General features: G+C 39.0%; 6 protein-coding genes across 14 annotated transcripts in view; 1 reads left to right on the top strand and 5 right to left on the bottom strand.

Moving 5' to 3' along the window:
* Tps1 (Trehalose-6-phosphate synthase 1) overlaps positions 1 to 4,623 on the bottom strand; it is a 48,638-nt gene extending 44,015 nt beyond the window's left edge. For 3 of the 5 annotated variants that reach the window (XM_076808756.1, XM_076808755.1, XM_076808760.1), the window contains exon 1: positions 1,437 to 1,497. In XM_076808756.1, coding sequence (XP_076664871.1) covers positions 1,437 to 1,482 — 46 coding nt within the window. In that variant the 5' untranslated portion in view covers positions 1,483 to 1,497. Of the gene's footprint in view, positions 1 to 1,436; positions 1,498 to 4,484; positions 4,504 to 4,604 lie in introns of those variants that run through there. The other 2 variants (XM_076808759.1, XM_076808758.1) reach the window with 2 other exon arrangements.
* Positions 637 to 7,377, top strand: LOC143367180 (E3 ubiquitin-protein ligase trul-1). Of its 2 annotated transcripts, none has more exons than XM_076808803.1 (6): positions 637 to 848; positions 5,812 to 6,165; positions 6,237 to 6,338; positions 6,447 to 6,560; positions 6,638 to 6,881; positions 6,964 to 7,377. In XM_076808803.1, the coding sequence occupies exons 1-6, from the start codon at positions 667 to 669 to the stop codon at positions 7,243 to 7,245; spliced, it is 1,278 nt and encodes a 425-aa protein (XP_076664918.1). In that variant the 5' UTR covers positions 637 to 666; the 3' UTR covers positions 7,246 to 7,377. The 2 variants fall into 2 exon arrangements, with proteins under 2 accessions (XP_076664918.1, XP_076664919.1); XM_076808804.1 differs by lacking the exon at positions 637 to 848 and adding an exon at positions 4,559 to 5,679.
* Positions 7,378 to 7,406: 29 nt separating this feature from the next.
* LOC143367186 (endoribonuclease Arlr) lies at positions 7,407 to 8,556 on the bottom strand. Its single transcript, XM_076808809.1, has 4 exons — positions 8,422 to 8,556; positions 8,199 to 8,361; positions 7,696 to 8,128; positions 7,407 to 7,637 (listed from the first exon to the last, which is right to left on the bottom strand). Exons 1-4 carry the CDS (start codon positions 8,510 to 8,512, stop codon positions 7,407 to 7,409), a joined length of 918 nt encoding a protein of 305 aa, XP_076664924.1. The 5' UTR covers positions 8,513 to 8,556.
* A 352-nt stretch (positions 8,557 to 8,908) lies between these two features.
* Positions 8,909 to 11,593, bottom strand: LOC143367185 (uncharacterized). The gene is made up of 2 exons (XM_076808808.1): positions 11,165 to 11,593; positions 8,909 to 10,956 (listed from the first exon to the last, which is right to left on the bottom strand). The coding sequence occupies exons 1-2, from the start codon at positions 11,390 to 11,392 to the stop codon at positions 10,222 to 10,224; spliced, it is 963 nt and encodes a 320-aa protein (XP_076664923.1). The 5' UTR covers positions 11,393 to 11,593; the 3' UTR covers positions 8,909 to 10,221.
* A 2,676-nt stretch (positions 11,594 to 14,269) lies between these two features.
* Positions 14,270 to 17,376, bottom strand: LOC143367182 (uncharacterized). Its single transcript, XM_076808805.1, has 2 exons — positions 16,486 to 17,376; positions 14,270 to 15,042 (listed from the first exon to the last, which is right to left on the bottom strand). Exons 1-2 carry the CDS (start codon positions 16,967 to 16,969, stop codon positions 14,294 to 14,296), a joined length of 1,233 nt encoding a protein of 410 aa, XP_076664920.1. The 5' UTR covers positions 16,970 to 17,376; the 3' UTR covers positions 14,270 to 14,293.
* A 1,135-nt stretch (positions 17,377 to 18,511) lies between these two features.
* On the bottom strand, positions 18,512 to 21,246 carry Oscillin (glucosamine-6-phosphate isomerase Oscillin). 4 transcript variants are annotated; one of them, XM_076809135.1, is made up of 6 exons: positions 21,151 to 21,246; positions 20,360 to 20,511; positions 19,990 to 20,274; positions 19,564 to 19,922; positions 19,360 to 19,441; positions 18,512 to 18,838 (listed from the first exon to the last, which is right to left on the bottom strand). In XM_076809135.1, exons 2-5 carry the CDS (start codon positions 20,481 to 20,483, stop codon positions 19,364 to 19,366), a joined length of 846 nt encoding a protein of 281 aa, XP_076665250.1. In that variant the 5' UTR covers positions 20,484 to 20,511; positions 21,151 to 21,246; the 3' UTR covers positions 18,512 to 18,838; positions 19,360 to 19,363. The 4 variants fall into 4 exon arrangements, with proteins under 4 accessions (XP_076665250.1, XP_076665252.1, XP_076665253.1 ...); XM_076809137.1 differs by having other exon boundaries at positions 18,512 to 18,854; XM_076809138.1 differs by lacking the exon at positions 19,360 to 19,441.
* Between the last annotated feature and the right edge of the window lie 252 nt (positions 21,247 to 21,498).

The following is a 21,498-nucleotide window of genomic DNA, read 5'->3' on the forward strand; positions in this document are numbered from 1 at the left end:
AGCGTATAGTACACTGGACAAAAATATAGTACAATACTATATATTATAGTACGGTTGGCAACCCTGCATGGAGGTGAAAGGATGGTATATTGTAGGTGGCTAATGGCTAATGCATAATGGAGGGAGAAATACGAGGAGGGTAGTGAAGAGTGTAGGGTGAATATGAATATTAAAGTCTTAGGGGTGTAGGAGTGTGGATAGTTTGTGGGTAGGTAAGGTGCCAGGTAAAGGTCCTTGATTCACCCACAGAAGAACAATTCTCTAAACATTTCCCCGTCGCTTCTCTAAAACCCCTTTAAGCTAATCCCAACTCTTACAGCGAGCTAAGAACTGAAACCGTCTCGGCTGGAAAAATATTCTACGTCAAGTATTACCCAATCTCCATCGCCACACAATATTAATCCTGAATCAGTGATCTCCCCCGATCTCCAATGTAAAAAAAAAACTAAAAGTCAACTTCACGGACTATTCCTAGTAGGTACATATCAACATTCATGGGTCACCCCTTACATTAATCACGCACTCGAGTTTCCTAACACGCGAGTGACCGTTACAGGGCGTAAAGTTTTCCCTGCCCCTCGTTCCCCGGGGCCTCGCTAATCTATTCCTCACACTTCTTGTAGCTCTGCCTCTCGCAACGATCAAAGTCGAAACGGGCGATCATTAATGGGGGCGGTTACGCAACGGTGGCCTGGCCGTACCGCAGGCGATCGCACGCGGAAACGCGCGGTACGAAATCGAGGAGCTTTGACACACTGTCCTCGAGCAAAATGTACGAGCTTCCGGCTCGGTATCGCGGCGACAACGCGCTGCATCGAATTGTTCCACCGCGACGCTCCTCCGCCGAGGTAAATGCAATGTTTAAGGTCAGCTGGAGCATAGAAATGCGCCGCTCTCCGCCCGCGTTTCCCTCCCAGAGGGAGGTAAACCAGACCCTATAAAATAAGTTAAAAAAAGTAAAGAAAATTACGCCAAGTACATGAAATCAAATCAATCACAAGAGAATAGAAGATAATAATAATTAGAATATAAAGAAAAGATGTGAAATCAAAATTAGCTGCAAGTACATAAAGGTGCTTTCCAACTGCGCTTAAGACGACACAACTACATATACACAGCAAAAATTCATCACTTCCGGGGGCTGTTACACGAGAATCCACCCCTTAATAAGCAGAACATACAGGAATACAAAAAAAGTAATTTGCCACTTAAAAGCGACCATAAATCTTTCAACGAACTCGTTTTACTAAATCCCCAATCCATATGTCTAGATTTACTCATGCTTGCATTTTTTCTTTATTCCGCTTGATTATCGAATCAATTTACATTCATCGATACACCTTAAACTTGCCCCCAATGCTGAGAGCACAATCATTAAGATATCCTCAAAAGAAAGGAAATTAGAAACTCTACTTGAAAATATTCGGTTAACTGACTTCTGTAACCCCCTGTGTACAAAAGCTTAATGACCCTAAAATCCATCTTCGATATTCAATTCAACGATCCGTTCGACAATTATACTTCTTCTTCCAAAACAAGAATGATTGCTCTCCGTATCGCAAACAAAAATGAAGTAGAAGGTCCATCCAAGCAAGCCGATCCCAGTGAACAGTATTCGAGGAAGCTTGAGAAGTTTGAACTGGTTCTGCAACGAATATTCGAGTAATTACAGCTCCGGATTGAACTCCACGTGTCCCGTCGCTCGCGTAACCGCGATACCGTTTTCTCTATACTCGCGCGGCTCCTATCTCCTATCCTGCCCAATCGGAGCAACTTCCAAATTCCTCGGGGGGATTGTTCTTTAACCCAAGTTCCGAGAAACCGCGCGACCACCACTCACCGCGAGGCAGGGGAAAAATATTTACTTTCCCGTCGAGTTAATATCGCTTTATCGCCAGCGCCGCGATAATCTCAATGCGGCCGGGCTCCGCGGGAGAATCGCGCGGGGGTTTATCGGGCGACGCAATCGTCACCCCAATTTATTTCGACGGGTAATCTGCGGTGACAAGATGGGCACGGGCGCGAGGATGTTTATCAAGATCCACCGCGTGCTAATTACGAAACCACGAGCAAATCTCGCGGAACAGATTCTCCTCTTTTTTTTTCTTTTTTTTGTTCCCCCTCCCCCGCCTTGCTCCACCCAACCGACGTTTTAACGACGATGTAATTACATCCGCAATCGCGACGAAACGACGTTAGAATGGTCCCATTAAGCGGCACATTTTTTGCTCCTAAATTACGCTCGTAAAAAGATGAAAACAATTTAGCCGATCGCGGAGCACAGAAATCCGGGTGTCGTCCCCGCTGGAGTACCGCCGCCGCGCCAGTTTCCCGGGGGAGGGGAGAAGAAACAAGTGTTATCGTCACGTTATCATCACGTGCTGGTGTTAGCTAATATAACGAGCTCGAGGGTAACGAAGAAAATTGGCACGCGTCGCGCACGCGGCCGGTGTCCCGCTCTCCGCGGGCGAGAGAAGGAAGGACACTTCCAGGCTGACGTGCGAATGACGGCGGCGAGGCCATCGGCGTCGAGCCGCCGAGGAACAATAACCGAGGCACCGTCGCCGTGACCGTGACGGAGACTGCTGGTAAAAATCGAAAACGCGTGGACGGGAACTGGAGGCGGCGTCATCGCTCGAAATTAGTCTATTTTCAGTGTGCCGAGATAAGGGGGCATTTTTCGCGGTTACTTTCGCGACACGAGACGCGACGTTGCGCAACGCGTATTTCAGAAGCGTTTTCCATTCTGCAATTAAATGACGCACGATCCCCGCGAACTGTCTGGTAATGGTACCAGAGGTCCTTATCAATTCATCGAGCGTACCATCGATAACGACGTCGCGTAATTACTTCGAATTACTATTTCGAGGCGATAGACTGCGGTAATAACGGCAATTAGGCTCTTTTGTGTAATCACTTTGGGCTCTCTTGTTTTTATTCTGTTGTTTAGAATCGAGTTTAGATCACATCTATGCTGGGTTTTAATTGCGTTCGGATTGTGTACGAGTCGGATGTAGTAGGGGATTTTGTACAAACTTCAACGTACGAAAGAAAGTTAGCGAAAATCGGAGGGGAAGGTTTTAATAAAATTGTTGTGTGGGAAATGTTTTTTAGAATTTTAAACAGTTTGGAATTTTACAAATGCCTGCTAGTGCACGGTATAGGTTGTGTCATAATTTTGAGGGGAACAGACAGGTGTATGGAAAAAATGACAATAACGAAATAAACGACGTGAAAGTATTGACGACTTTTTCTACGCGCGACTGTGAAGCAACGATGGAATTTGATAATTAATGCATATATACAAGAGACTGCTACGAAAGGGTTGAAAAGAGATGAATATACTATGTCTGTGATAATTTTGCGAAATATTTTTCGTGATTAAATGATCTAATGCTCCAATTTCTTCCACTTGAATTTATTTAAATTCGTGACCAATTAGGACCTCGGGTTCCATCTTACTGCTTCGTAAAAGTTCGGCGAACTTCGGAGTAATTCGATACGTCAAAAATGACCGCGAAACCGGTACATTTCTTGCACCGATGCAAACACAGAATTGCAATTTTAGCGTAGAAAGAGGTTCACAATCGTTCGCAACGAATCGAGACTTGAATCGAGTGCAGCAAGCACTGAGAAATATTACGCAACCTTACATCAATTTACATGTTTATTTCGACATCCCTGGATAATTAACGACGCTTGAATGCCGCTCGAAAACGCCCCACTCTGCGCATCTAAGCTTTCGCCGCACAAATTTTAAGCACATTTCCCTAACGAAGGAAAATTCTCCGAACATTAAACGCACCAAGGGTGATGTAATGCAAAAAATTAAACGAGGCAATCGTTGAAACTGTTCGATCAAACATTCGAATTGCAAATTCGCAATGTCAATAATAGCTCGTAATTGAAGCTAGATCTACAGTCTACACTGTCGAATATCTAAGAATTTACGATAATAGAGTATGATACTTTAAACAAGATGAATGCCATCAATCACAAAGAACACATAAACTTAAACCTAATCAATTTCGAACGTCGCAAGATCCATAAAAGGTACTTGACGCGTACCAAAATCACCACGATCCCGATACTCGTCAATATACAAATTTACATCTCAACGAAATATTTGAAAGAAATAACCATCAATAATACAAATTGCGTGCAACGTTACCATTTGACAGAAATGGTCGACCAATGGTCGACACCCAGAACGAAAGCTTCCCGAACCTTTCTCACGAGATGTGCGTACTGTCACGCAACAATCGTTTAATCAACGAATGGCTGACATTCTATGCACCTGAAAATGTTTCTACCCAAATAGACAGTGCTACGATTCAACCGACCCAGGTGCAAACTCGCAGAGGGGAATGGAACGCGCAGAATGTCAGAGGCGAGAAACGCGAAACGCATCTGATTCAAATTGTATCCCGGTTTTGGAAATTCGGCACGCCCCTTGTAGAAACGGTGGCCACATGGACACCCACCTAAAAAGCTGAGCTTCCTCGTTTCATTCACGTGATCGCCGGTGTCCAAGCATACCGCCGTGACAGTTTAACGGTGGCAAACAGCTGCTGAAAAAACTCGTTGCTAATTCGCGCACTCACATGTATAACGGCAATCCTCCGGTACTGGCTAGTGTTTTTACGAGAGACGTTCTTTCGAGAAGGTACCACTGGTAACTGGTTCCTTGTTCGCAAACTTTCGAGCAGCTGAAATTGCTGGCCAAATCGATTCTTCGGCTACGGCACTGACCAACAACTAAAGGAGAAACCGTAGAAAATTCCCTAGACCAACATTGCAAAGCTTCCTACCCCTTTCGTGCTAACTGGCGGTAACTCCGAGCAACACCTGTTGTCGACTCTTAATCTTGATATTCTGTGAACAAACAAGAACCAAGTGACACAGAACACTTTTGTTACTCTTCTAAAGAATCGCGCAGCTACAAATTTTTTAAACTTTTACCGACGTAATTAAACGTCACGATCATATATTTATTTCTCCGCTGCAAGCGACAACAAATATTGATGTCATATGGCTCCAGTGGTTATCAGAAAGTAGTATTCTCCCCGTGTCAGAATTTTAAATTGGCCATACTGTAAATGTAGGACGAATCCAAGCGAATCTGCGCAAAATTTTTGCACACTGTTCATGCTTTCGAAATTAAGATGCGAACGTTAATTTGCAGATTATATGGCATTAGTTGGTTGTTTAATGTGTAATTAGTCTTGCATATACTTTATTAGCACTCTAAGAGCAAGTTTCTGTAATTGTTGTTCGGAAAAGTATAGCTCTTATAGTATTATCTAGGGAATAATTTAAATTGCACCTATCACATCCCCGAGCAACACTATCGCGCATGTATAACCTGCTCTAAACCTTAAGCTACCTTCAACTGGAATGTAACAGCCCCAATTATGCGCTGCTGATTTTTAGACGGTTTTTGGGGGGCAAGAGCAAATGGCACGGACATTTAAATTTGTGTGAATGACAGTAACATGTCCATTACAAATCCGCGTGTAACAGAATTCCTATAAGCTATTATATATGATCTTTCGACGAATTCAAAATGAACGTCGTATGCTCTATATGTAAGGATCAATTAGTGCAAACAGATAACATATTTTACACTCGGTGTTCACATGTGTTTCATTACAATTGTCTGAATCAGTGGCTTGAAAGGTAAACAGAACTTTTGCAGACGAATCAGGGAACATTGCGACGTGACATCATTGTAACTTGCACTGCACATTAGTATAACAATTGATGTCTATTTGCTCTGTAACAATAATTCTAATAATTTCTTGTACTCAGATCGAAAAGCTGCCCGCAATGCAGGGAGAAAGTAACGCAGAATAGAATTCATAGGCTGTACTTCACATTTTCGAATAACGAACGGGTCGAGCCCCATACATCTACTCTACAGGAAAGAATCGATAATTTAAAGTTTAAGATCTTGCTGAAGGAGAAGGATATACAGCATTCTAGGTCGAAAAATCTTACTCTGGAGAAACAGAACGTTGGCCTCAGACAAGAAGTCCGTAAAGTTGAAACCGAGATCGGCAAACAGAATTGTGTGATACACGAACTGAGAGAGCACACAAAGTACCACGATAATCTGAAAAAGGAGCTTGATCAGTTAAAACATAGGGTCGAGAAGATGAAGCCGTATGTAATTCCTGTGCATTGAATGATTATTCGTTATTACTCGCGTTTTATCTATTCGTTACCTGTTTCAGGATAGAAACGTTGTTACGTGGTCCTATTAGTGACGTTAGCAAAATGGTCGGGAACAGTAGAGATCCAGAAATACTCATTAAATACATTTCTGTTATGAAGAAGTAAGTATCGTAGAATGAAGTGCTTTCAAAATCATTAATAAGCCCTATCGATGTTCACATACCTGTACAAAGCTATTAATCAAAGAATATTGCTTGCACGATCTACAGGGAATTAATTGAAATTCTGGGGAAGAGGAAGCAGTCAAGCATGACTATTAAAAGTCTTCAGGAGGAAGTCACTAAAGTTAAAGCAAAATGTGATTCCATGTTGGAAGAACGAATGTAAGATATACAACTGCTCGCGTACCAAAAATTAACAAATCTACAGTTCGATTAAATAATACGGACTATTCTTATAGGGAGTTAGAAGAGAAAGTAGCACTTTCAGAAAGCAAAAGCATGTCTTTGCAGCAAAGAGTTGACGAATTAGAAGAAATACTTGGTATTAATGAAAAATTCAATAACACATCGGATCTGGAAAAATCGGAAACTAAGAATAATGTTAGTAAAAAGAGTCCTCGCGAGAAGATATCGAAAAGAGAGCATAATAATCAAGAAGCCTCGAGTAAAAGTTCTACGCCTACTAAACGAAAAAAGAAAAAAGTATAACATTACATTCGGATTGAAGTTTAAATTAAAAGCTTACTAAAAGTAGGAGTTAATAATGTTAATATTTACTTTATAGATATCCGTGTGCGATACTAGAAACATTGAAGATAAAACAGCTGTTTTGCACATAGAAAATGACTCGATTAATTCTGATATGAATCTTTCAAACTGTAGCTCATCTAATGATACCTCAATGGCTCCCAAACGATCTAGAATATCAAGTGACGATAGAAACACTTTAAATGAGAGTAATGGTAGTAAGATTACAAATATTATGCCAAAGAAGAAAAGAGAGAGTAGTAAAACACAAACCTCTGCTACTCGGGATAAACAAAATGATGTAATTGATTTAACTTAAAAAAGTTTAAACTTCAAAACTTTTACACATTCTCATTTATTTCCATTAGAAGCACGTACAGTATTTTATCATTATATTAAACTGTTATATAAAAAATTATATTGGATTAAATAAAATATTCTACTTTCGCAATTTCTAGTGCTCCATTTCATTCGGGGCTCTTATATAACGGGAAAGGCAGTTGCAACGTGTTTTTTATCTCTGTTTCGTAATACGTACGTTTGAACAGCAAATCTGAATCCGTCAAAAGAGATTTTGCAGTTTCTGTTCGGTCTTGTAAAGAAGCAAAGCGTATAGAGGGCTATTTCTAATTCCGGCATCGTTCCAATTAACATAGTTGATCGTTTACGTTTTCCATTGTAAGTGAAACATGCTTCTAAAACGGCAGCTCTCTGAAAATATTGTAAAAATTAAAGATTATCCTTGCTCTACGTTCATGCTTCCACTTACATCAGCAAATTCTTTGTTCTTGGAAAATCCGAAATAATTGATTTTATTCGATAGTTCTCCGAGGGAAAAGAAAATCCAATTGTGGAGTCCTATGATACCTTTACGTGGCTTTCTCTCCCCTATGAATACGTGTTCAAATCCGGAGCTACTATTTATTCCTTTGCCTCTAGAGTAAGGATGAAACCAAATTTCCTTCAAAATGTCTTTATGGATTTGCAAATCGTTTGCGAAAAAATGTTTCGCGGATAAGAACTGCATAACATGTAACATTACGTCCGATCTCATTAAGTTATTAATAAATTCATTCTCTTCTATATCCTCCTCTTTTGTCACAACTTCTGTCTGGTAAGTATCAAATTCGTAATTATCAAATAACTTTATAAGAGATCTTGTTGTTACTGTCCAGAAAGCATTGGATGAGATGTTTAATAACCTGTAGTTATGAAATTCTATTAGATAAAGAGTACGTTGATAAATTAAATAGATTTTAAGAAATGAAGAACCTTTTGGGGGCATTATCAGTAAAATTCTTTGAAGTTGCTTGTCCTTGGTATCTTATACACAGATGTTTATACAACTCATGAGATGATTTATTGAATAATTCTCCTGATATATGCAATAATTCTGTGTCATTTGTCAGGGACACGTTCGGAAGAGTATTAGAATCTATTTATAAATCAAAGAAACTATAATTCATTCCTATGTACTCGGATTATTCAAAATTACCTTCCAGCTGATAAGTTGGTGAAAAATACGTCATTATTATACTTAAAACGAATAAAGTACAAAAAGTGACCCGAATAATTTTATTTAACATTTCCTCTGTTAAAGGAGAAATTTATAATTTATGAATAATATATGTCATAGGTTAGGTCTAATATTTTTTAGTCGCCTATATAATTTTGTATTCATTTAGTTAATATTACATGTATGTAACATTAAATTGTTGAGAATAAGAGCAAATTGAAAGCAGACACTAAGGAGCAGTAAAATTTAATTTTTAACTCTGCAAAGTAATTAACTTTCATGAAAAAAAATTATGTGAACGTGTACAGAGTCCTTACAGAATCCTTGACCATAAAAAATGAATTAATGAAAAATGTCCACACGCCCCTTTATTAATAGAATCTTCGTAATGAAACTTAAAAATCAAGTACAATATGTTTCTTTTTATACAGCACATATCGTTTAATGTGTAAAATAATCAAACAACTCGAGTTACAAGTATTTATATTTTATAACAATACGAATGTTTTTTTTTTTACATACATATATAAAAATAGCTGTTATTGCTTTATCACATTTTGACAAAATACAAACTTCAAGAACATTATACAACAAAGGAGGATCGTAGAATCTCCTCTGTATGTACGGATAACAATTGCAAAAATATTATTACACTGAGTGATTGCACAAATCATTGCTTACATCTGTAACAGTACGATAATCATATGAACACGGGGCAATGTTCACTTAACTTTTGCATGGCAATTATTATTATCTTACGCAAATAAACCTCTTTAACAAGGAAACTAAGATTGTAGAGATGTAAAAATAATATTACACGTAATTACAAAAATTGCTTTACATAAATCAAATTTTTCTTTGGTCATATAGATACTACCTTACAGTTCGTAATATAACAAAAGTAAATTCTACAAAGTTTTAGAAATACAACGAAATTTTGGCGAAGAAGAATACCTACAGAGATGTCAATGCTAACAAATTTTATTCAAGAAAAATGAACGAAATAGTCTACCTTAATTTATCACAAAAAAAAACAATACTTTCTTTAAATTAAAAATTTTCAACATCAGATCGAACCAAGCCGAATTCCTCATAAATCTTTCTCGCATGAAACTATGCAATTAAAGAAACCCGATTTCAAAATTGTCTCAATGTACATATATACAGATAGAATTTTATGCATTTTAATAAACATTGCACAATGCTTACCGTGGAATTAATCCACCTTTCGTACCCTTTAGAGGGCCGGGCTGGCCACGATAGTGGCCACCTAAGAATTTGGATACTTTGCCGGCTACTTTGGTGGAATATATGCATAAATTTTAATTAAATCAAATTTACAATTTCAATGAAAAAATCCCGGCCCTCTAAAGGTTGAAGTCTCGTTTGTAACATTCATAAAATATCTTTATCATTATAATTATATCATTTAATTTGTTATTGTTCCTATATTGTCTTCTTCGTACATCGTTCGTCTAAAACTATAAGTATCCATGTTTCCAAGTGAAAATAAATGCTGATTTTTGTGTATAAACGGTTACATAATGCATACGAATGAACAAATCTCATTATAAGGCAGTAGCATAGTAAGAATATTGTATGCAGAGCAAGCTGCAGCGGAATAAACAGTTATAAACAGTATAATTCGGAATATAATTGGTACGGTATATCGATCAATCCTATAATGGCAAAATATTCTATCAGATTCTTGGAAAAATATCCGGCGGGTGAAAGTATTGTTCAGTTCGAAGTTGCTGCATAGTACGATATTCCCAGATATTAATCATTGTACATCCCGTCGATAAGAAAGTCCATCCTGCGGTAGTGCCTTTTATCCCAACAATCTCTACCTTGTTTATACACCATAAAAATAATAGCACCCAATACTGGTAAAGCTGTAACAGTTATGATAACTGGCAACACGTAATCAATTTTCTTTGGCATTCCCAAGTGCGATCTTATGGACGATATAAATGGTCGTTTATCGCTATTAGGTCCTGCTATTGTTACAGTCGGCTTCGCTTTATGCTCCTTGATCGTGGATGTAACTACAGTAGTACTCGTCGATACATTCTGTCGCGATATACTTAGATGAGGTGAGCTATTATTTACAGCGGTTACACCATCCTTTATACGTTCGTCGTTAGCGTTCAATTTTGAATTACCCGAATCAACAGTGATATGCTCTTTATCGTCGTGACTACCGTTTACTATTACAGGAGATTTAACCAATGACTTTGAATCGTTCGACGATTTTGTTTCAACGTAATCAGAGCTTTCCTTTTTTACATCTAATGCTTGATTCGCTCCTTTCCTTGGCACAATCTTGGACACGGTATTGATTCTTCTAGCTGCGTTCTGAGTATCATCGTTCTCTTTTAATAAATTGTCTTCTATGTTCAGATTGTCGGCAATGGTCTCTAAATGGGAAGCAGTAGAAGACACGTGTTGAGCGGTAGGAGCAATCGAAATCGGACCACCTTCTCCGGCGAACGAAGAGGTAACGACATTCGTCTGAAATTACGTTGAAATTGATGTTTACTTCGGACTTACCTGCCATTGTTGAAACGACTTAAGGCGAATGGGTTATTAGGAATATTTATTTTCCATATTGAGCAACACTCTAAATCGTTACGATCACACGTCATAAATCACAGATCAAATCTTACGACTCCAATTAGTCGCGTGCAGGTTAATTGGCGGAGAAATGGTTGTTACGTACGTTCGATATTTTTGCGGAATGAACAGACTCAGAAAGTGGTTGAATTATTGAAGACGAAGCTGGATGATCGCTTTCGGCGAACGCTTTGGTAATGTTCGTACTCGGTGCAGATGTTGTGGGCGTAGTACGGTCTGTTTTAATTTCATCGCCGATTGATAAGGTTAGGATAGATAGGATCCATATAAACAGAGTTAATCCATGAGAATTCGGCATCGCGTGCAAATGCATTGTTTCGGCCGTAGGGTCGTGTTTCTAGATAGCTTTGATTTCAGATAAATGCGGTTAAAAACTGTTGTAAAAATATAGAAAAACTAAAAAAAAAAGTAAGTGGCCCGAACCACTAAGAAACTTGACGCTTCATCGCAAGCGCGCACTACTGTTGCGTAAACACATTTGTGTAAGTACGCGACGAGTGCAACTCTCTCGCAATAAAACGATACTGCTTGCGATTTCACTTTTCACTTATTCTATAGTTATATTTCAATTTCTAATATAACCGTTATATTTCTGTTATATATATATATGATAATAGAAAGATAATTACTCGAACTTAAACTGCGTGCTTTTAAGTCACAATAAACGTACTTGTTTGTGATCTGTATGATATTTTAATTTAATGTCGAGAAATTTGCCAAGAGGAGTTTGAAGGATTATTTATTTTTATATATAAAAGTCCCGAAAATCATTTTTACTGTTAACATAAATGGTTCTGCGACTGAAAAGTGATCGATGATCGAATTTTAATATATATAATATAAGTATTCCAGTCCTAGGCATCCGGAAGGAGGGAGTAAAGTATTAAAAATTCACGCTGTTACTGATATTCCCACAAGTTTCTAATGCACTGTTTAATCATTCCAGTGAAGTAATAATAATTGGATTCCGTTTGCCCCTAATATTAGTTTACCGCCAACACTGAAATTTTTAATTTGTTACGCTAACAGAATCATTTGTAAATCGCGGGTTTCGAATGACCTAATTTTACACTTCTTGAATTCTAGTTCCTACCACGCGTAGCGTTACAATCTGTTTCGAGGCTTCATCGATAACGTTGCATGTGACACAAAAATGGTAAGGGGGTTCTAGGACCCCCCAAACCGGTGACAGAAAAATGCATTGGTTAATAGGTCTATCCTATTCCTCGTCTGTGGTCTGGCTCGACTCGTCCAGCTATAAAAAAGCGGAGGCTACGCAAATTTTTCCTTAATTTTTTGAGGCAATTTTATTAAGAATTTCGAAGAAAACTGCGTCTATCATATACTTTGTTGATGCCAACATTTTATCACAAACAAGGTATAGAAATATTTCTATCATGTTCTAAAACTTTATATCACTTGGTAAAGATACCGAACTCGTCGTTCATTTAATTACCGATTGTAATATTTAGTTTGCGTTTGCACCGCCTATAATGCTGTAACCCCCCCCCCTCTCCTGAGTCGATAATGTAGGATATGACTTAAAAATGGGATCCGCGACACCCCGCATTGTATGCTTAGCATTTACACAAGATCACAGACCAAGATAGATGTTAGGTCTTATCCGTATTGATGTTAAAAGTACGAAGTCCATAAAGAAAGATTAGTATCAACCTTATCTTTATTATGCTGTACTGAATTATTATAATTGTTTCTAGCTGCAGTCTTCGTAGTATTGCATAATATTTTCGATCTCATAATTTCTGTACAGATAATTTTGCAATTTCTAACCAGTTCTAAATAAAAATAGTACATTATATATATATATATATATCGACACTGCCGCCATTAACAAATCCAAGAGTATATTTCCAGAAATATATATTGATCATATTCTACGTTTATCGTAAATAATACTTAGAAGCAAATATATCATACCAACAAAGTTTAGACTAAGATTACACGATACTTTCGATTTATCTTCGAAATCGCTCCAATCTGTATCCGTCCGAAAAAATCCACGAGTCACGTAGATCGCAAATACCGTTCTATTTGCTTAAGATAAAATTCATCGATAAGTAAATCGAACGGGATACTTTGCTCCCAAAAAAATTGTTGAAACAAAATCGTCCCAAAGCTTCCGAAATCCTTAATTAAAAGATTATTATCATCAAATCGTTTATTCTATCTTATCGACATACGAAGGTCATTGTACCATTACAAAATTTGTATAAAAATACTTCTTTATAAAAACCCGTAGTAAATACCACAGAACACAATTTTTTCTATTAATTATAGAATTTTATTTATAGAAATCCACTTAAAAGTGACTGATTCTTCAACTGCAGCGTACATTTTCATTCCGCCAATGATGGATTGCTTTTAAAGCATGTGCCTGTTCTCAATCAAAACGCAAATGGTATCTCACTTTGGAGGATGAGATACGGCAATAAAATTCGAAAATTCCTTCGATAATATCTTCGACTGATAGTTCTTTCCACTTATCAGACACAGATATAAATTGAATCAGTTACTGGAAATGAAATTCTCATACATGCGAATCCTATGTAAGTATGTACCTTACGGTGGCCCTTATTTAAACGTGTCATTTTTGAGAAATTCTTCAAATTCAAACCATTGGTGAATTCTAAACTTTAAAGCCTGCTCGGCACCCTTTTCTGTTGTCCGATTGCAATGATCCTTTTCAGGGACTATTTTCTTATGAAATGGAACCATATTAGGGGGTGAGAGCAAATGAAATCGCAGGTTGAAAACAAGGGCCACGTTAATGTACTTCTGTACAAGCTACAAGAGTCACAACGAAGCTTAACTTTGCCTGTACAGTCATTTCTCATAATTAATCAGGGGCGGATTTGGGATTTTCTGGAGGGAGGGGGGCGGGCATAGGTCTGAGAAATAAACCAGGGACCTTTCCGAAATTTTCCTGCTAAATGAAAAAGTGTTATTTTAGTATCAATTTATCATATTTTCCCTCATATTGCTAAGTTAAAATAAGTATTTTTCCCTTGAGGAAGGGGCACGTGCTCCTCCCGCCCCCTCTCTAAATCTACCACTGTAATCAATAATTAAAAACTTTTTTCCATATTACTTCAGTCGCCCTGTAACCAATCAATACGCAAGTCCGGGGTGCCACTGCAGCTCGTTCGGAAACGAAATGAAATGTTCGGAATAGGTGGAAAGATTCTTATTGTATTTAAATCCAATCGTGTTTACAGAAGTAGGTCACGATCCTGCGAAGACGGTCCACGAACGTGGAGCTACCGCCGTAGTTAGCCACGACGTTCTGCATCTTTTCCACACTGTAGTCGGACTCCTTAACGTCCATCGTCAGTATCTTAACCATCACGCACAAGTGTATGAACTCGCGGCAGGCTTCCTTGGACATCTTCTCCCTGTACCCCTCTTTGGTGAACGCCGACGTGTCGCACTTCATGTTCTTCAGCGTGCGGACCAGCGTCTCGTAATAGAGATCCATAAGGCCCTCGACCTGGTCGTCCGTGACGTCCAGCTGCACGCTCGAGAACAGATAGAAGAGCAGATCGCGTAGCGAGCTGCTGTACAGATACATCTGGAAGTCGACGAATTTCACGTCGTCGATCTTTCCGCTCTCGTCCCGATGGAACAGCACGTTGTTCACCCAGAAGTCCGAGTGGATAATGGACACCCACGGGTCCCGCGGCGCGTCCGCCCAAAGGTCCCCCGTCGTCACGGAGTTCAGGATCTTCTGGCACCGGTCGTAATAGATGTTTATCTCAGGGTCCTCCTTTATCTTCTCCAACGTCGACCTCAGCAGAGCGATCGCGCCGCCGTCTATCTGCAAGGACCTCGCGTGCATCTTGAACATCTCGAAGATGCCGGGCTTCTTTTGCTTCAAGGCCATTCCTAAAGCGTGGAATCTCGCCAACGACTTGACGGCCAACCCCGAGTGCTCCAGGTCGTAACCTACGCAGAACAGTCGAAACCAGACGTGTATTGGTATTTAAATTACGCCCCAGGGCTCCTTATCTTGTTTTGGCTGTTGAAATTTCCATCACAGCGCGATTTTGATTTATTTAAAACCGCGATGTGTCGACAGAACTGGTTACGCCTGGTCGGCGGCATGATTCAGCGGGAAGAGGAAAGTGAAAGAACTCGTTAAGATTTCATTGCTATCCAGGCGTTAAAGACACTGGGGGGATTGCATTAAACGCTGCTGCATAGGTATGAGATCTAATATTAGTTTGATAGAGGTACGAAATATATGGTAATTATTTAGAAGCTTTCCGTCATCACCGATTTCATTTATTTTTAGATATGTTATCAAGATCAAGATTCTGAACAACTTCTTCCTATACATGTTACCGCCGCACGACCTTCGTTTCCGAGATATTTGCGAAAAACTACTTGTGACTTATTCCGAGGCAACGCATTCCACTTTCCAACTTGTCCCGGGTATTAGTATTGGTTGGGGCTAGATTAGTGCGGGGGCGCGTAAAGCATGATAGCGAACTGATGTGAGTTTAGAGATTTCAATCAGAAACTTGCGGATGCCCGTCAACACCCCGACTCATATCGGCTCGCTATCACGCTTTACGCGCCCGCGAGCTCATCTAACCCCCCGCACTTATCTAGCTCCAACCAATACTAATACCCGGGGCAAGTTAGAAAGTGGAATGCGTTGCGTCGGAATAAGTCAAAAGAAGTTTCTCGCAAATATCTCGGAAACGAAGGTCAGCTTCGTCATTTGTTCTGTCCCGTGCTGGGCATACGCTGCCATAGACGCGTACTGTAGGTAGGTATGCGGCAGAATACATTGTGTAGTAGCAGTAGTTTTTCGCGAATATCTCGGAAACGAAGGACGAGCGGCGGTAACATGTATAGAAAAAAGTTGTTCGGTATCGTGTCCTCGACAACATATCCAAAAATCATTGAAATCGGTGTGGATGGAAAACTTCTAAATAAGTAGCTATAATATAAGTTAATAGATAAAAGGGTATATTAATTTAGCTATTTAAAGAAATGCCCAAATTAACGGGCACTTTATAATCTTGCGAGTATTTCTCGTTCAAAGTCGATGCTGCATCAAAATTGGGCCTTATTAACCCTTTCACTACGAAAGGCGCATATATACATCCTCACAAATCTATCAATATGTACGAAAGAAAAACTGAATATTTTTAATTTATTTGCAATTATTTATTTTTTTTAGCCCCTAAGAATGGTATCAAATCTCCGGGTACCGTTTTGGTCAGTAGGTAGTCAGTGAACAACCAGTCGCAGCGACTGATATGCGAATATCGCGCCGTCTGTATTGATGGTTCTCTCCGACAGTGCGCCGCAGTCAAAAGGTTAAAATTAGTTGGAACCTCGTGTCCCCCGCGAGAGGATATAAGCACTTAAACCCACCTATGCTTCTATTTCCAGTGTAGTAACCCTTCACCTTCAAGTTTTCCATAAGAAAGACTGCATTGTCATCGAACTCGAGGTCCGACTGCATGGACAGCCTCGACCCGTAAAACTTGGGCAGGATATCGAACATCTCGTTCTTCCTCAGCCCGCATTCCATTTCCAACTTATTGTACGCAGGCATCACGGTCTCGTACATGAAGATCTCTTTAATGAAAGTGCGGGAACTGTTGAAGATGCGTCTCTGGAACTCCGTCGGTGGCAGCATCTTCGCGATCAGATTAAGCTCCTCCTTTTTCCCTGCCTGCCCATGCTTGTAATCAACGTGGACACTCAGGATCGTGCTGCCGTAATTCTCGCCGGGCGGCAGCAGAGATTTGGTGGTGTAACTCTCGACGATCACCTTGTCCCCGAGCCTCTGCCGCAGAACAGGTTCCAGATCACGCAGAACGATCTCCTTCAGTTCCTTGTCACTGTCATTCATGGTTACGCGTGTGAGTCCTCGACACTGGTGCTCTGGCGTCCCGTCGGGCGTCTGAATTACCGTTCCCTGACCAGCTACAGCCGCTGGCACACCGAAGACTGATTCGTGTTACGTTTTAACTATCCGGTGAATTTATAAGGTCGGCCACCAATAGGGCCCGCGGATCAACGCTCTTATCAATCGAATACAGTACGCGTATTGCTGCGCAATCTAAATGGCCGCGCAATCTAAACGTAACGTTTATTTTCTGCTAGACAGTGCGATGCCGATAGCCAGCTTACACGCTGTACCATAGCTCCACTTATCTCCCGTGTATGCGGTGATAATCATCGCTCCTCCGGCAAATCTCCCCCACTTATTGCCGGTACATTATTCTAACGGAGAGAGTCGATCGCTTTCTGTATCGTGGCTGCGGTGGACCCCTGAACGGGGACTTTCCTTAACGTGTTACGTTTTGCTACGCGGACATTCACGAATCTCCTTCTTTGTCTTCTGTTCTCTGTTAAATGCTCGCAGTCGCGCGTTTAAATGCAGGACACGCGGGGGATACTTATTGGGAATGATGCTTGAGATATCTTCCAAGTGTGTCAAGGATCACCGGACCTTGAATAGCATGGAAATGGATTGCTCAGTATGTGTGTAAATATGTACTTGGTTCTCGTAACTTTGGGTTGCTGGAAGAGAATCGTTTTGTGTAGAGATCTATGTATATATATAAAACAAAATTTAAAAACTTAAAACCGACTTCAAAAAAATAAAAATTCACTAAAAAGTACAAAATAATTTTTTCCCTTTAATCTACGGCTCTCATTTTGTTTAAGCCAGCACCTCATCATTTACACTGTGTAAATCTGGCGCCGGCTTAAAAAATAGGAGAGTCGTAAATTACATGAAAGTCGTAGAAAACAAAAATTATTTTTCACTTTTTAGTGAATTTTTATTTTTTTGAAAAAAGTCCTGACTGCCTGACTCATCAACGCTCAGCTCAAACCGTTTAATTTGGGAACGTGAAATTTGGACGGTAGATTATTTTCATGACGTAGGCACCCACTAAGGAAGAATTTTTGGAAATTTCATCCCCAAGGCGGGGAAAGGGGTAAAATGTATTTTTTCGGATTCCTTAATATCTCTTAAACCCGATTAGATATCAACTTGGTTTTTAATCACAAAGATTGCCCACACAAATCCCTAAAAATCAATCTCAGGATTTTGCCCTAATGAACCCCTAATGGGGTGAAAAGGAGTAAAATGTGTTTTCACGGACTTCCTAATATATCTTAGACCTGATTAGATATCAACACGGTTTTTACATACAAAGGTTATCCACACAAATCCCTAAAAATCAATTTCAGGATTTTCCCTTAATCAACCCCTAATGGGGTGAAAAGGGGTAAAATATGTTTTCATGGAGACTTTAATATCTCTTAGGCCCGAAACGAAACGCGGAGTATTTTGCTAGTCCTTTATATTATAATGAAGGAGCATAATGTTGTAATGATTGGTTTAATTTCTTTCCGCGGGTGGAGAAATTATTGAAAGACATAATGATAAAAAGGATAAATTTATTTATGGAAAAGTATAATGATACAAAAATATGGCATTTCTGTAATACTAGAACAGAAATAACAATATAATAACACATTGCTTATTAAAACGGGTCTGTAGTGTACTATATAGTATTTTCAGTAAGGAGTTTATGGATTATGTAACATTTTAAAGCCTTCAAATCCATCTTCTTAGAATCCTTTTGATGAGAGACTTTATATATATAAATATATATATATATGTGATACAGTGATATTTGATATTGTTTCAAATTGATGTCTTTCCCGGCTCGTCGATTAGTTTGCTATGAATATCCCACAAATTCTGTAAAAATTAAAATCTCATTTTCGTTTAATAGAACATACTTACAAATTGGTATATCAAACTTAATGTGTTACCTTTTTTCGCGAAACGTTTTTCGTTTTATTATCGTGAATCGTATTAAAAATTTAGAAGCTAGAAGTATCCAAAGAAATTTTAAATGCGCGTTATTAAATAGTCAAGATAGTATTCAATAAAACGCTAATTGACCAAATTTTTAAACAGAATACTTACAGTGGCGGACGAAAGAAAGTTTACACCCTTTAAAATCGCATAACTTTTTTTAAAAAAATTACAATTGATCGAAATAGCGAAAAAAAATAGTAAAGGTCGGAAATCAGCGATTTTCTAAAAAAGTTATACGATTTCAAAGGGTGTAAACTTTCTTTCCTCCACCACTGTAGGTCCAGCAAAATCTAGAAAAGTTTCTAGCACAAACTAATTCGTTTTGTTCGATGATGTACACTTTTGAAACGAATGCCTATACACAAACTATATTTACACAATGCTGAAAGAATAACTACCATTTTAATTGTTTTGTATTGAACGACGTGGGATTGCATCTCCATCTTCTTCGATCAATTTGTGATGCACAGCACTGAGAGCCTGTATACCATACAAATTCATTGCAGAACCAACTCAACAATCGGATTGAGATTTAAATATCTTTAATCCGCAGGATCTGAATTTTTAAAAAATTTTCAACCGGTACTAAGCTTGAAATGTACCTTGAAGTATTTCACAGTCTTCACGCGCAGCTCCAAAGTTGCATCTTCGTCGCAGATAATTATTGTACGAGGATGCTGTTGGAACGCTGATACGGTCCACATGTGATTGATGCCTTCCTCTATCGCCTTGTAAAGAGCGAATGCTTTATGTGACCCTGTGATGAGAATCATCACTTCTTTAGCATCCATTACCGTGCCAACGCCAACGGTTAGCGCCTGCTTCGGAACTTTGGAGATGTCGTTTCCGAAAAATCTTGCATTAGCTTCCAAAGTATCCTGCGCTAGTGTTTTCACTCGAGTACGCGATGCTAAGGAAGAACCCGGCTCGTTAAAAGCTATGTGACCGTCTGGACCGATACCTGGGGAATAACATTTTATTACACGACAAATTCCATGGCAATATCTGTACGTTTATAAATTACATACCGCCGATAAACAGCTCGATTCCACCAGCTTCTTTAATTTTTCTCTCAAAATCCTCGCATTCTTTCGCAAGATCTGGTGCGTTGCCATCGAGAATATGTACATTCTGCGGATCAATGTCTATATGCTTAAAGAAATTATTATGCATATAGTAATGGTAGGATTCTGGATGATCCCTTGGTAAATCAACATATTCGTCCATATTGAATGTCTTTACATATTTAAAGGAAATCTTTCCCGCTTTGTGATATTCTATTAGCTTCTTATACATCCCCAAAGGTGTGCCACCTGAATAACAAACAATAAAGATAAGCGCCTTACTTACTGTATTAAAAGCTACGCTCTAAATTTTATTGAACAAACAGATACATACCTGTTGGAAGGCCAAGAACAAAATACTTATTTTCATTTGGTTGGAAGTCTTTGATTCTCTTTAGAACATATTTGGCTGACCATTCTGACACATAATCCACCGTATCACAGATTACCAAACGCATCTTCAATTTATGCTGTATATAAATTTAACTTAACACTGAAAAAAATAGATAATTCTATAAGTTCCAGATGAGGGATTTGTGTTGAAGAAAGCACGAAACAAGAACCACCAATGATACAATTAATACTGTGATTAACAGTATCCGAACGGTATATGGTGTGCTTTTTACCGATCTTCAATAAAAATTTTATGAATGTGTAAGTTAGAGATATCTTTATGGCAATGACCTTTTATCTGAACATACAGAAAGCATAAAAGTGGCTTCTACTTAAGCTCCGTGCATTTAAAAGCGTACTCCGAGATGCATTATTTAAGTGGATCTCGTAAATAAATTTTTATTGGTATTTATCTTTAAAATACGTAAGGAGGAGTAAACATGTTAAGTATGGCGCATTCGTCGCCGAAACTTATTCCGATACATCTTTATGGCGCCGTGCGTGCACGTGATTAAACTCGGGCACGTTGAGTGGCCCTTCGTGGATTCACTTCGAATGATTTCGAAGGTCAATAACCATTGGCTGTTGACCTTAAGAGCGACGCGCGTATTAATTTTGATTAATATTAGGTTCTAGCGTCGTCTATTTGTTAATTTGAATTCTATCGAGAAAGCGGGAAACTATGACTCACCCTCGCGGCGAGGAAGCAAATAATATTACGAGAAAAAATACGAACCTGAAGAAAAAATGGGGAACCGCTCCTGAAGCACCGTCGGCCAGCCGCCAAATCAGCTGACACGGGACTAACCTAATCTCAATCCTTTGTTAGTTTGCAAAAGCATGAATAATCTGTCCCACTTACAGGCACACCATCGCCCCAAGCAAGATATTCAGAAGATAACACCTAATCTCAATTATAATAGAAGTATTCGCTGAAAATAGAGCTTCCCACTCGGTTTGCTTTTAATTATACAAACGCAACTCCTCGTCGTTTATTAAATGAAATATATTGATTTTTAAACAGTATGCCTTCGTTTTATTCTTAACCTTTCATCGGGGAAAATTCATTGGATTTAAATG

The sequence above is a fragment of the Andrena cerasifolii genome, chromosome 3 (genome assembly GCF_050908995.1).
Source record: "Andrena cerasifolii isolate SP2316 chromosome 3, iyAndCera1_principal, whole genome shotgun sequence".
Classification (NCBI taxonomy): domain Eukaryota; kingdom Metazoa; phylum Arthropoda; class Insecta; order Hymenoptera; family Andrenidae; genus Andrena; species Andrena cerasifolii.